The following is a 15,215-nucleotide window of genomic DNA, read 5'->3' as shown; positions in this document are numbered from 1 at the left end:
TACAAATCCCAATCTTGCATATATATGGCCACTTATAGTGACACAGGGCAGATTTGAAAAAATGTGCTGTATCAAGAAGGTGAAAAGTGGCTTCGGCGTTAAGGGGTTAAAATAGTTTATTTGTTGGCCCTAAAAGAAAGCAGAAAAACTAGTATAACTCCTTTTAAGATGGTTTCACATTTTGAACCTTTGTGTGTAATAAAATATATATATTGTACATATAGAAATAATTAATAGTACCGTGCTGTTTCTATATATACTAGATAAGAGTAGTAACACTGTGCACGGTCTGTATAGACATAACTAGTAGTGCCTTGCTATGTGTATATATATTCAGGATAAGTGAAGTAGTGCTCTGCATTGCTTGTACATATAGAAATAATTAATAGTACCGTGCTGTTTCTATATATACTAGATAAGAGTAGTAACACTGTGCACTGTCTGTATAGACATAACTAGTAGTGCCTTGCTATGTGTATATATATTCAGGGTAAGTGAAGTAGTGCTCTGCATTGCTTGTACATATATAGAAACAGCATGGTATTATTCTTTATTTCTATATGATTGATTAGGGTAGTACGTTAGCACCTTGCTCTGTATTCAGGATACTGTTAGAATCCCTATATATATGTTAACAGCAGAGTTGCATAAACACATATAGACATAAAATAACACACTTGTATTAAATTTGCCCTCTGCCACCTTTCTAGGGTCCCCTGAAAGAGCTGACTTCTAACACCCTAGGAGCCCCATGTGGCTACCCAAATAACTATTGAGTATTGGCATTATCAGAGGGCACATCCAGTGACGGAGAGATGACCTTTTATCTAGTGTTCCTTGTTTTGTATATAAGTGTACTTGAATAACTATAAATCTTACTGCAGCCAATAGTCTAACCTTTAAAAACCTGAAACAAAGGGTAAATCTGCTGTGAAAACTTGTAAAGCTTTTTCCCGCAAGACCTTAAACATGTTCAGATCTATTTACACACGCCTTGACCCAGGCAAGCTGCTTCATGAGCACAACTCCTCCTTCTGATCAGGAAATAGAAACTTTCTTTTATCAAGCTGAAGTGAAACCCCTTTGTGGGTTTCCATTTTTGTCCCTGCCTAGAATCTTCATGCCTGAAAGTCGCATATAAAGGTCCCACGTGGCTGGGTTTGAAAGCAGTTACAATGAGGAATCCTAACAAAGCACTGGACATCAGAATCCTCTACATTGCAAGTGGGGTTGAGGAACCATATGTACAGGTTGCGTTTTCTCTTTTTTTTTCATTCTTTCTGCTTTGATTCACTATTGAAGAAGGGTATATCTGATTATACTGAATATACCAAAGAGCTGTTAAGGCTTTACAGGTGTAAATACATTTGTTCTTGGACAATTTCTTAGTCTTATTTTTCAATCTATTTTACACAGTGAACTAATGTCATTTGTGGAATTAAAAAACTTTTTTTTTTTTCATAGATTATCACTGTAGAGGAAGCAAAACGCCGAAAAAGTACCTGCAGTTATGATGAGGAAGAGGAGGAAGACGAGGCACTTGAGGACTTTCTGCCCGATTTGAAACAGAAAAGCAGTTTGCTGGATGATTTCCACATTGAGAAGGTAAATTAAGTTTGACTTCTAGGGAACCTGTCTTGGTAAGCATGATTGTTCTGCAAGCAGCATGTTATAGAGCAGGAGAAGTTATTTGTAGCTTTGGCTGGTTCTACTCAATCAATGACAACTTACCTGTGCGAGTGAACTTATGGAGATTGCTTTAAGTCATTGGAGAGGGGAATTTATCATAATTAAGCGCACAATGCTTCTAATTGAATCCCCACCCTTCAGCTTTGCTGGATATTTCAGGAGGCTTCGGTATCCCATCTTCAGCACCCTGTCTCGCCGGCGTATGATGCTACACCAAGCCTTGTGTAGAATAGCAACATAACCTTTTGCCTATTCAGTCCTGAATAGCTAGTTTTATTCATGCCCTGCGCTGTCCCACTCTGCCAGTGAGTGCGCCCCCCTTCACACCCCTCCATTCTTTGATTGAGGGGATGTTATGGGGAAAAGAATCGCTAGGGACATCTTGGAGCAATAAATGACTGTTTTTATTGCATAATTTTCCATAGTATATACTATGCTTATGCTCTTGCTAAATAATATGGGACCCCAAGATTGCATAGATTTTCTTAGTGATAGGGAGCTTTCAAGCTTTTAGAACCCAGAGCATGTCATTTACTTGGAAATTCGAGGTACAGAATGTAACTTCTCCATTGCCCCCTGTGTCCCCTGCCATTGAATAAGCGTAACTCAAGATGTAGCTAATTTGTGCTCGAGTCAGATTTTTCACCATGATTCTGTCCCATGTCCCCCTGACCTTAGGTCACTTTTTAATTAAAGAAAATCTAACTTCAAAATCAAGCACGATAAACCAGGGACACTTACTCATAGATCCAGGCACCATGACTATGGTAATCCTCTTATACTTGTTATTCATGGCCTTTTGCCTTCTAAAATCCGTTTTTAAAATTATGCTAATGAGCCTGAAGGGCTACCATAGCTCCTCTGTGATCTGACTTTACAGGCTGTTATTGTCTCACTCACACTTGTAAAATATATATAACATTTTTGTTGTTCTTATTAACTTTGGCGGAAGATTACTTATCCAACATAACTTTCCAACACTGGGAATCAACCATTTAATATGTACACATTTACATTAACCATAAGTACCTGTTGGCATCTTTTCCACAATGCCGAGATTCCTTAATCTTGACACAGCGAGTAGCGGCAAAAATAATAAAATAGCGGCTCTGTGTATGTCGCCGCCGCTCAAAGCTAATAATTTTGCCGACCTCCCTTGATACTCGCCTCCTCTTCACTGCTGGAGCCTGGTGATGTCATGCAGGAGGCTTGCATAATTATGAGAAGCGTTGGGTGTTCTTTGTAATCTAAAATGTATGCATTGCGATTTGTTGCGTCCACACTGACTTGTATAGTGAGTTTTTCACACTTCACTTGAGATAGAAAGTAGAAACACCAGTGTTTCCTTGTTCCAGCATTTAAGAAACACTCCACTGTATGTGCACTATGTGCTATGTTTACACTACATTAGTGTGATTGGAGTAGGAGATTGACATCGCTTTGGAGGTCACATCAGTTCTCATGCCACACATATTAAGTACTCAGCAGTAATAGAAATGTTTACACATTATTTTGTTTTTTTTCCTTGTACAGTTGGCCCACAGACTTCCTGCTAGAGTTCAAGGATATCCTTGGCATTTGGTATACAGTACACAGCAGCATGGAACTAGCCTTAAGACACTGTACAGAAATTTATGCTCAGTGGACAGTCCAGTACTCTTGGTGGTAAAAGACATGGACAATCAGGTATTTGATCAATATATGTATTTCTTTTATGGTAGAATAACTGTACAATGCCAGATTTGTGATCAGTATGCTACTAGTTACCCTTTTTTTTAATAAAAAGATTTATCTAGACTTCTAAGCCAGTTTTCTGGCGTACAGGCCCTTAGTGAATCGCCTGGAATTGCTTTCCCATTTGCGCTGCAATTCTAGCGCAGTAGCGCAATTCTCCGCCAGGCAGGACCCTCTCCCCCTTTATCTTGTATCACTGTGAGTCCCATCCCCAGCACTGTGGCAACTCTGCAAAATCCAGCCACAGCATAGGTGTCATCATTTGTCCTTTGTTTCTTTAGTGGGGATTGTGTATCATATTTTATACGGTTGAAAAAAAGACACATGCCCATCAAGTTCAACCAAGAAAAGGAAGGGTGTTGCATAACCTATTGGAATGTGCTTTTTGGATATGGCATTTTATAATTGAGCACATCCATGTTGAAGCATGCCCCTGTGGAAACCTTTCTACAGCTGTCTGATCTTTCAAATAGCAAAAGAAATGGAACCATTTGAGAAATGCATTGTGTTTGTTAACAACAAAAAAAAGTGTGCTTATCTTCTCAGACACTCACATTGTCCTTCCTAGTATCTCCTATATTTAATATTTGTTACACATCTCTCTTTATTTTTCTCCCCAGGTATTTGGGGCATATGCAACACATCCTTTCAGGCTCAGTGATCATTACTATGGCACAGGGGAAACATTCCTGTTCACTTTCAATCCTGATTTTAAAGTAAGTGATTTTCTTTTTTCCAGTTATTTAAATCCATAGCAGGAGTTTACCTCCTACAATATCTCCTTGTACATTTGTAAGAGGAAAACGTGGACTATCACACTTAAGGATCTTTTAGTGGAGACCTTGATTTACCCCATACTCTGTTGCTCCCTCATACACGCCCTGTGGGTTATCCCTTTGTCAAATGAGACTTGCTTTTCTTGCTGAAATGATTGCTTTTTGTTACAGGCATTCAAATGGAGTGGAGAGAATTCTTACTTCATCAATGGAGATACCACTTCCTTGGAGCTCGGCGGTGGAGGGTTAGTATTCTGATTTATTTGGTCCTAGGCCTGATGCACACAACCTTATTTTTTGGATGTGTGCTAGATGTTGTTTCAATGGCTAGCACATGTCCACATTTATTTTATATGGGATTGTACACAGCCCTTTGTGTGGACTGCCCGAGCTGCAAATTTATAATGCAGGTTGTATTCCTGCCTGTGTTTTCTGGCTTGTGACAGGACCTCACAAAGTGACAATGGAACAAGCACAGGAGGCCTCATCATGTATTTATTTTTTTCTTACCATAAACTTAATTTTATATGAAATGCAGACGTAGCCAGGTTTTTTTGTTGTTTGATAGGTATGGGAGACACAGCCACAAAAGCTACATGGAAACTCGTAGATGAAAATATAGGCAACAAGAATAACTTGGTCACAAAATTGAGATTTACCAGTCTCTCCTATAATATTATCCTGCAGCTAGCAATCTACTCTTTGGTTACAAGTGTACTAATATTAGATTTCTTAGTCTAAGTGAAAATATAATTTCACTGGGAATTGTATTTTACAGCACAGTGTGTACCACACATTAGTGTATTTAATGGCTACATCAGACAGAACATATATGGTTTTAACCCCTAGTATCTGTTTTCTTCAGTGGTGGATTCGGACTATGGCTGGACTCAGATTTGTACCATGGACGCAGTAACCCTTGTAGTACATTCAACAATGACATTATATCTAAAAAAGAAGACTTCATTGTGCAAGATCTAGAAGTGTGGACCTTTCAGTAAACCGAGTCTGGACACTATGAACAAAAGTACATTTTAGACGGTCCAGGTTTGAAAATCCAGACAAGATGGGAAGTGATCAAACACGTTGCTTATTAAACTTGAGTTTGATCCTTGCTATAGAACATTTTCCTTCTACGATTGCACTGAAGAATCCATTTGTTTCCAAGAATGCAATACTGTTCTGAGCATGTCGTGACTGCTCCACACAGACTGTGCAGGAATGGATATGAATATTTTATTATTGAAGCTTTATATGAAATGCTAATGTCTAAGGTCTACATGTGAGTAGAGGCAAACATGGCTCATTCGCGCAATAGAATTGTTAGAAGGCTGCAGTACTGTAGTATCCCGAGGAGTTGTAAATGATTATCACATAAGGGAATATGTTACTATAGACTGTCCAGTTTATTTATTGAGAACTACTGCTAACCATGCATTTTAGAGCTGAAGATTTTAAAATTGCATATACTTTACACTACAACCAATTTATGATGTGGTCATTGTAATGCACGTTCTGATGTTGGTGGATTGAAAGCCAGAATGGCTCAGTTCATCCATGCCACTGAGTAGTGCTGCTCCATTATCATAGTTGGTGATTTGCAGCCCTGCCTTGAAGCCCAAGATATAATATGGAGCAGAGGGTATTGCAATTTTTATGTATCTCTGTTATTAGTGGAAAGAGTATGGACAAAAAAAGCTTATGTGAAAGAGATGTGACCTATATATGGCGGCTGACTTTCTTGTTGCAGGGACGAGTATCGTACTGAGGAACGCAGGTCGTTTCTGAAAGCTGCTTATTTTATTTTTGTAATTTTTAATTTGGTCTCCTACACATTTTATTTTTTTGCCTTTATTTCTTAAAAAGCAAAGTTTTTAGTTGATCTAGTAAGCGTTGTGTCTGCTCTTGTGAGGGTGGTCTGTGCTGTACTTTATATTATTGTTATTGCCTGCCTTATGTTTCTGAAATGCTGGGGGAATTCTTGTAATAAAATGGATATTCATAATCGCTGCCTATAATGATTAATGTATACAGTTATTATAAGGACTGCAATTTAGGCTCATGTTTAAAGGGGTTGACCAGTTTCTAGTGCATTTTGAATTGTGCTTTAAACAGCAAATAATGTAAATAATATAAACACCTGCCTAATTGTTATGCCCTGCTATATACAGCTTGGTCAAGTGCACCATCCAGACATGGCTGATGATTGAGGGTCATGTGACCTGATTGACCTGGCAATCACTGTCCCGATGATGTCACAGGCAGCCTGGGGGTCCTCTGAGCTGTAGTTACTTTCTATTAGGCAATCACACATATTTTGTACTAATCCAGGCTAAAAATCCATAATAATTATCCGAAAACATTTTTAAAAAATTATGCCCAAATTGTGTTCCTGGAAAAACCCTTTGTCTATTACCTAATGCAAGCTATTACCCTGTGTTAGGGTGGTTTCACGTTGTTTGGTTTTTTTTTTCACATCAGTGATTTTTCTCTGAACCCATTTTAGCCTATGAACATCTGCATCCAACATCCAACATTCAATCTAGATTGGTTTTCTCTTCCCGATTTTAATTTTCTTTCACTGATGCCTAACTGACCCATTCCTTTCAATGGGCTTTTTCACACTTCACTGATCAGTGTAAAAAACTGAAGTGTGAAAAAGCCCATTGAAAGGAATGGGTCAGTAAGACATAATTTGTTTTCTCTTCCCGATTTTTCAATCTGTATACAGTATGTCATAAGCCACAATGGGTTCTGTAAAAAGTTTTGATGTGTTGAATTAAATACGGTAACTTCATTTTAAACCACGTGAGCTGAAAGCAGTTCTTTATGATTCATTTTGATGCAGGTTGAACTGGGACATGTGAATATACCCAAAGGGTTAATGACCCCTAAGTGTTATCAGAAACATTAAGAGCATAGATTAACTTGGAGGTTAACGGTGATAAGTTAGGAAAGAAAAATAAGACAGATGCATTTTTAACTTAAACATTTTTATATTGATCTCATTGGATACTCTTATCACATGCACAATAAACAGCTTTTATTTACAGTTTGGCTATATTCACATCTCATTTTATGGATACACTCCTCATGTACACCAGTAAAGCTCTTGTTGTAGCCTGCTGTGGATACAACATTCCTCTTTTCATCCTGATGCAAAGCAACTTTTACCCTCATCAGGCTGAAATAACCTGAGGGGGATGGATTCTAACATCTACTGCGGAGCATATGCCCTGGAAGGACCCCAGTTGTTTAATTGTCCATATAATGGGGAAACTTCCAGAACATCTTGGCTGTGATCAATGTTCACTCCTCTCATAAAGAATCCCAATGCCTAAGCACCTATAAGAACCTATCCCTCCATTATATGGCTTAACAAAGAATACATAGCTACCTTTATAGATACTCCCTTATACTGTACCAGGTTGAGAGAGCCGTGTAGATATCTCTCCATTTACCAGAATTTGACATCTTTAATGAAGAAAATTGTTACTATGGCTTGATGCACATCAAACTTCAGGACCAGCAATGTAACTCTTTATAAAGTGCCGTTGCCAAAGTTTTGCCGGCAGATGGGAAGTCCTTGCATTATATTTCCGTGCAAGGATTGTAGTCTGCGGGATTAGGTAAACATATGCATCTGGCCTTAGGTTAAGAAAATCCCCATTCAACTAACTGGTGAGTTTGTGGCTTTGAATTTGCAGGTACCTTATGCATTTTCTGCTGTGCCACCAAGACACTTCCTGAGATCAGAGTCTGAAAAAAGTCTCATGAAATGTAGAAAATTTATTTCAAGCTTTCATTTGCAAACTTTTTCTTTTTCACTCAACAATCCCTTTTTATCGCATTACTTATTGGGCTCTATCAATTGTTGAGAAGAAATCCTGGTATGGGTTGAAAACCTAGCACATGAGCAGACTCTTCATTATGGCATACTTCGTTATGGCAACCGTTTAAGATACTTCTGATGTGATTCCTGTCTACGGCATCGCATCAAAAGATAACAGGACATTAGGTATTGGAGCAATGGTGGGGCCCAGCCCCGACACTAACACCTATGTTCTGAAAAGTTCAGATCACAGGTGCTTTAACCCCATATATACACAGTGGTCAAACATGGACTTTTGTGCCCAAGTGTGTGCACAGGGAGTGAGCGCCCTCTACTCATTGGCACCCTGCAGCAGCAATCAGTGTGCCAATTTCACAGGTAGCCTGGGGGTTCGTCACACTTTTTTTTTTTTCTTCCCGCACCAGTACCAACCCAAGCTTAAAATTCATATTTATAATTGTTCTAATCCAGAATGTTAAAGAAAAACATTCCCAAACCATTCACACTTTTGTGTGATCATCCATCACACAAAAAATATTAACATAAGCAAATAAAATCTACAGATTTTTATGCCAAAAGTAACCCAGCCACAATGACAAAAATGTTGTAAAAGTTATGGCGCTGATGATGCAAAATAATTTTTTTCCCCACTAAAAGGATTTTGTTATGCAAATGAAAGTTATTAATATATATATATATATATACATTTGGTATTGCTGTGTGCATATTGACACAGAGAAAAACGCTTTAAGTTTCCACAATAAATGCAGAAAATTTTTATTAGAAAAAAGCAAAGCCAGACTTGCATTCTTATTTAAATATACTGCACAGAAAGGGTTAATAAAAGTAGTACATATGAAACGCAAAATTGTACTATTAAAAACTACATTTTGTCCTGAAAAAAGCAAGACCCCCTGCCGCTATGGTGACTGAATTCTGAGTATACACGGATGAGTAAAAGGCTAAAGCTACCTTCACGCAAATGTAGCAAAAATCCGGTCTTGGAAAATGGACATTAACTGTTTTTCATACATGATTTACTTCAGTTTGGCATCTGTTGTTACTCTCCCTGCAGCCGCCAAATAAACACTGCGCAGGCCCTCGCCGGATATATCAAGAGGCCTGAGCAGAGGTGGGGCTATGATACACCAGCACACGATAAATAATCCCCCATCATCGGATCTTATACATAAGACTTGCAACTATTTCTCATATTAATAGTTCTACAGACCCCTGCCATATAACAGCATTGTTAATGCTTTGCCTCTGTTGGTGGAACAATTTTTTTTATTTGTGTATACTACAAATTACAATCTTTTCTCACATTCTTTCTCATTATGAGATTCACAAGTGAAAGGTCACTGTTTTGAGTTGAGAATGCTCAAAATTGCCAAACTGTTGAATATGCAATGAAGTCTGTCCATTCTTTCCCAAGCCAAGAGGTGGTTGTCCAGGCCAAATATCAGAATCTACAAGTTGTCATCGCAAGCGGCAGAAGATGTGGCTCGTATGCTTTGTAATAGTGAGATCACAAATGTCCATGAAAACACTGTGTGAGGCACGTTACACATGCCTTGTTAGCTCGGCAGTGCAAAACAGTATGAAAAGTAGACAGTAGAAATGTGGAAACTGATGACAAGACGGAAGGCAATACATTGGGCTCTGATGGGTGCAAATAAGGTGTATAAGTGTATTCCAGTAGCTGAACATCCATCCAGCACATACTGCAAGTGTCATTCTAGTTGGACGCATCACACTTGCTCGTGTGTAAGGGGGTTAAACAATGTAAATACTAGATTAACTGCCTAACCCCCTTATCTTCGCACCTGTTTTCTACGTTAATACCTAGGCCATAACTTTTAAAATTTTATGCCACAACTGCTATATGAGGTCTTTTGTTTTTTTGGTGAATGAAATAAAGTTTTCATTTTGGGTTTCATATGTACTATTGGTCAACTTTTATTAACCCGGTCTATGCAGTATATTTAAAAAAGACCGAAATATGGGTCAATACTATTACAGTAATACCAAATTTAGAGGGTTTTTATTAAAATGAGCTTTCTTTGCAAAACAAAATACTTTGGGGGAGGGGGGGGGGGGTTTGTGCAATGCCAAATTCCAAGCTTCATGGCTTTTGAAATTTTTTTATCAATCTGGCTGCGTGAGGGCTTATTTTTTGTGAAAGACCTGTAGATTTTGCACACATTAGGGGTTCATTAAGTTTTTTTGATTGCGATTCATATAATTTTTTTGAGATTGAATAAAAAATGTCAATTGGGCTATGGTTTTTCCTTTTATTTATTTATTTTTTTTGGTACAAGATAAATTACTATTATGGCTTCTTAGCCTAGGCTTGTATGGTTGTGGAGGTACACACAAGCCGTGCATTATATCTTTTCTAATAGGCATATAATAGGCTAGGCCAGTGACCTTAACTAGAACCGGGGCTGCTGTGCAACACCATTGGCACCCTGTAATTGAAGCTGCAGGATGCCAATGGGTGTGCTTCCTCTGTAACCGCTTAAACAATGTTGTCCATGCTTAAGGGGTTAAACACCCGGAATCTGAGCTTTTCCAATTCTTCTGGTTGGCACAGGGGCTGGACTGTAATAATGTGCTGGAAACGTATTTTGACGCAGCGCCATACAAAGCAGTTGAATCAGAAGAAGTCCTGTAGAATCCTGATGAAACGGGTTGAAGGCAACCGATCACGGCTCTGTTGTTTGTGGTCAATGTAAAAGAACATAGGGTGCGGGTAGGAAAGGAGGCTGTTTATAGTTCACCATTTATTGGCTGTCCTGTACAATAGTTGAAATAATTTCCACATTATGTACAAGAGGATTTGATTGATAGACTCATGTATCCACTGGCACTAAAAACCTTATGTGGACGAGAGAAGCCAACAGATGCCATAGGGCACCATATATTAAATAAAAATGTAGCATAAACTCTTGAGACCATCCATCTTAGATTGGGTTTCCACAGTACAACAGCACTCTGCTGACCCACTTTGGCTGCATGAGTTTTCGGGAAACTTCTTTGGTGACCATTGGCCACACAGAGTGTGAGCAGGGATGTAGCTGTGTGCCGTTGCTAAGGATCTGTGGAGAGAAGCTGTATTCACATGCACTTTACTAGTATCTTGAGTATATAGAGAAGGTTACAGCATCTCTTTATTCCTTGTTATCAAATGCACTGCTGAAATGACTCAACCTTGCATTTATATGGTCAAACGTCTTGTTTCCTTTGGTTTTATGAATAAATGCTGCCACTATTCTGATCACGGACATGACGGAATGATTTGATATACAGTATGTAATGTCATGTTACCATATTTTCAATAAATGAACACCATATAACGCTTGCGCTGTTTGTCTGCCATTCATTTTTAAATCTTAGGTTGCAGCCTATTGTGAACTTGGATTTTTTAAAATCACATAATTGCTTGTTTAGCAGTACATTTAGTTGGCATTTTGGGTTGCATCAAAGGTATTGTCTAACCTTTCATTAATCTGAGGGGGGGGGGGGGCAGAGCAATGACAGTATGACCAAGTTTACATTATTGAAGAATAGAATGGAAATTACTACTTAGAGTAAATGGAAACCCTTCTGTAAGTGTCCCTGGTTTATCATGCTTTATCATAATGGCACTGAAACCAGAGTAGCTTTCATTCACTTCCCAAATTGCTGAGCACTTTGACATCAGCCCAGCCCATCAGGACACAGAACCTCCTGCTGAAGTCTCTACTCAGCATTACTTCTGTACAATAGTGATAGGCAGTCAGCTCTTTTAGTGCTCTGGATGATTTGACTCTGCTCACTAAAATGAGTCGGTTCTTCTGGCTCCTGAATGACTCCCCACAGAGAAGTTTTCAGGCAGCCAGCCACTCATCCCCATTATAACCCAAATTGTTAGGTAAAAAGATAAGGCAGGGCTAAGTCAGCCATTGGCTCTCAGGGAAGAGCCGAGTGTCCCTGTTCACCTAAAAGAGTCGGCTCTTAGATCCAGATTGTTTGTGAACAAACCATCGCTACTGTAAAGCATAGATATGACCCTAACCTGAGAGAGAAATTCAATATCAGTTTTACGTTCTCACGTCCATAATAACACGCACCACAGTAACCTATACATATAGATTACGCACGCATACATATATACATCTAAGCACTGTTACATAGACCTATAATCTGATACAGCCATATGACTACTCTACATACTACCTTACTAAGATGGATTTGTCAGACAGAAGATGCTGGGGGAACGGATCTGGGAGGAAAGTTATGAATTTGTGTTTTTGTTTTTTTGATTACCTGATCCTGGACAGTATAATGTGATAAGCAGCGCTAGGACAGGGAATGGATGGGTGTGCCCGGCCGGAAGGAAGTTGTCTGAGCGGAGCAAACCGGGAGGAACCAAGGGGGGTAAGTACATGTTTATTATTTTTTTTTATGCAGCCCTCCTCTTCCCCCGGCCACAGGTCTATTTGAGGATGTCATTGTTGTATAACAATTAGTAGGTGCCGTATATAAATTAGAAGTTTTTATCCATGTGACATTATACTGTAAGTGACTGTGGTATTTGTAGGGGTGCGCTATGGAGATGACACTATAGAGACAATGGAGTTCGTAAGATTTACTAATGTGAGAATAACATGCTGGAAGTATTCAGAAAATCCATTAGCAAGAATAATCTGTTTTGTAGAGACATCTAGCAGATTAACGGCAGTTTAGGCGATAATGTATGCATTGTTTTTGCTGTTGTTGATTTATTTAAATATTTAATGTAAGCTATAAAGTAGATCTATTTTGATCCAACATAATCTGCTACTCAGAAACATAACTGTATCATTTTTAGGCACACATTTCCTTTGTACTGTAAGACAATTACATTTGACTTGACCAGTGCTGAGTTGTTCTCTCAGTCTTCCTGTATTACATCAAGATAAACACTTCTCTGTGGGAGGAAATGGGCCTGGCCTCTCCCACACCAAGTCAATCTCTATATATAGTAATATAATCTGGGGGATGGGATATACTGCAGCATGTGACTACTAATGTCAGGTGAGCTGCAGAGATCATAGGGGATCCTGCGGGGCAGCTGTACGGGTTTCTGGTATGTTCAGCCAGTCCGATCACTGTACTATGACCACTGAACACAGATCACACTTTGCATGTAGTTTTTATCACCTGGCAGTGACATTAAAAGCCTGAATGGCAGGCATTTGCTTATCCTGCGAAATGCCATATATGTATAGATGTAGCAGGGTTAAGTCTTCAGGTTTGTAATGTTTGTGGATTATGAATTGTAAGATACTGGTTTACCAGCAGTCCTAAACTAATGTACATTATATCACAGAGCTGTTCCACAGTACTGCTTTACAACAGCTCTCTACACATACTGTATTCCATCTAAATCAGGGGTGTAACTAGGAGAGGCAGGGCCCCATAGCAGACCTCTGAATGGGGCCCCTGTCTCCCCCCCCTTATACAAATATGCAATTTTTTTGTTAATTCGCACATACATACAGTACCATATACAGCCATGCCTCATATACACAGACATAAAGCCTATACACATACAAATACTGTATATATACACCACACACAGCATATTCACACCCAATACCCTAGATGCCAGGGCCCTATAGCGACTGCTACCCCTGTAGTTACAGCCCTGATCCAAATGGTGAAAATAACCCAATTCTTTTCTGGCCTAAGAAATAACAGAAACATGGGGGGAGGGAACCTTATGTAAATATAATCCTATGGGGAAAGAACGTGGACAGAAGACCTTCCATAGTTAGTTTTGGGTATTGTTATGATATTTTGCTCTTCTATAAGAATGGAAATTTTGGCATTGTTATGATATTACCCTGAGAATGCTACAAATGTCTTTTTACTTGGGTGTGAATAGGTATTGGACAGTGTTTCAGCACCCTCTAGTGGTAACTTGGGGTTATCTTTAACTGATTCACTGTAGTCGGTTATAAGATCTTTTCTGCTTTCCTCTGGATGGATTCGCTCTTGTCTAGAGCATGGATCATGGCCATGGAAGTGTAACCTAAATTTTTGATACAATGTCTACCTTTAGGTTTTGTATCTTCTAATGTTAGTTGGTTCTTGTTCTACATCTCATGTAACATATTTATTTGTCGTAGTTTACTCATCACATGAATAAAACTGACTATAAAACAGAAGATGGATGAATTTGCACAGAAAAGCAGAGTAAAAGAGAATCATCTTAACAACTCGGTTGCTGATCTAAAGAAGACCTGGCAAATCTGGGCAAAGGATCATGTGGATTATCAGGAAAAGAACCCTTTCAGCAATGTTGTACAGCCTGGTATTGCCCGCCTTCACACTCAGGATCCAGAGTATGGCAAGCCTAAGGCTGGCACCCTCACAGAAAAGAGAGGGAAAGATGCTCACCGGCACTTGGGAAAGGAAGTGGAACAACTGTGCCTGGTCATCAGGAATATTGGGGTAACTGCTGACGATGGACTGACTAGCGTAACCTTTGGGAAACTTTTTGATACTTATGTGACTATTTCTAATAAACTTGTAGGGGTTTTGTTGAGGGCCAGGAAATATGGGCTGTTGCAATTTGAAGGAGAGATGCTTTGGCAAGGAAGAGATGACCATGTTGTTATTACACTACTAGAATAATAGTTATTTATTTATAATGATATTCAAAGAAAAGCAGGAAAGTCACTTAAAGCAAACCTGTCACCAGGAATGACATTTTCAGCATTCTGAATACTGACATTACTTCATCTCTCCTCCACACTCATCCAGCTCCCTCCGCCCCTTCCTGTCATGTGTATTGAGCAGGCACGGCATCCTTTTTTTCATTTTTGTCCGTTTTTCCCAATCATCATACTTGGGAAAAAAACGGACAAAAATGGATGCGTTTTTAAAAATGCATGCTTTTTTTAACTGACTGCTAAAAAAAACGGCCCAAAAATCCCACGTGTGCCGCCGGCCTAACCGTGACTCTTCTCTGCTCATTTTCTCAAGAATTTGGAGGAGATTGGGCGATTTGGTAAATGGGGGAGATTTCAAATAAAAGAGGCAGGTTTTAAAAAGTTGTCCTCTCCCTACTGTAGTTAGCCTGTGAGAGCGGCCTCTAGATAGACCTTTACTATGAGAGAAAAATAATTAGAAAACAAATCTAGAAAATCACA

At 39.1% G+C, this 15,215-nt stretch overlaps 1 protein-coding gene across 5 annotated transcripts in view; it reads left to right on the top strand.

Annotated features, from left to right (window-relative positions):
* NCOA7 (nuclear receptor coactivator 7) overlaps positions 1-7,254 on the top strand; it is a 112,744-nt gene extending 105,490 nt beyond the window's left edge. For 4 of the 5 annotated variants that reach the window (XM_072141606.1, XM_072141604.1, XM_072141605.1 and 1 more), the window contains 5 exons: positions 1,465-1,605; positions 3,223-3,375; positions 4,044-4,139; positions 4,371-4,444; positions 5,065-7,254. In XM_072141606.1, the coding sequence (XP_071997707.1) occupies positions 1,465-1,605; positions 3,223-3,375; positions 4,044-4,139; positions 4,371-4,444; positions 5,065-5,200 (600 nt within the window). In that variant the 3' untranslated portion in view covers positions 5,201-7,254. Of the gene's footprint in view, positions 1-1,057; positions 1,251-1,464; positions 1,606-3,222; positions 3,376-4,043; positions 4,140-4,370; positions 4,445-5,064 lie in introns of those variants that run through there. The other variant, XM_072141609.1, reaches the window with a different exon arrangement.
* The last annotated feature ends 7,961 nt before the right edge of the window (positions 7,255-15,215 follow it).

The sequence above is a fragment of the Engystomops pustulosus genome, chromosome 3, assembly GCF_040894005.1.
Source record: "Engystomops pustulosus chromosome 3, aEngPut4.maternal, whole genome shotgun sequence".
NCBI lineage: Eukaryota > Metazoa > Chordata > Amphibia > Anura > Leptodactylidae > Engystomops > Engystomops pustulosus.
This window is presented reverse-complemented; position numbering and strand designations above follow the sequence as displayed.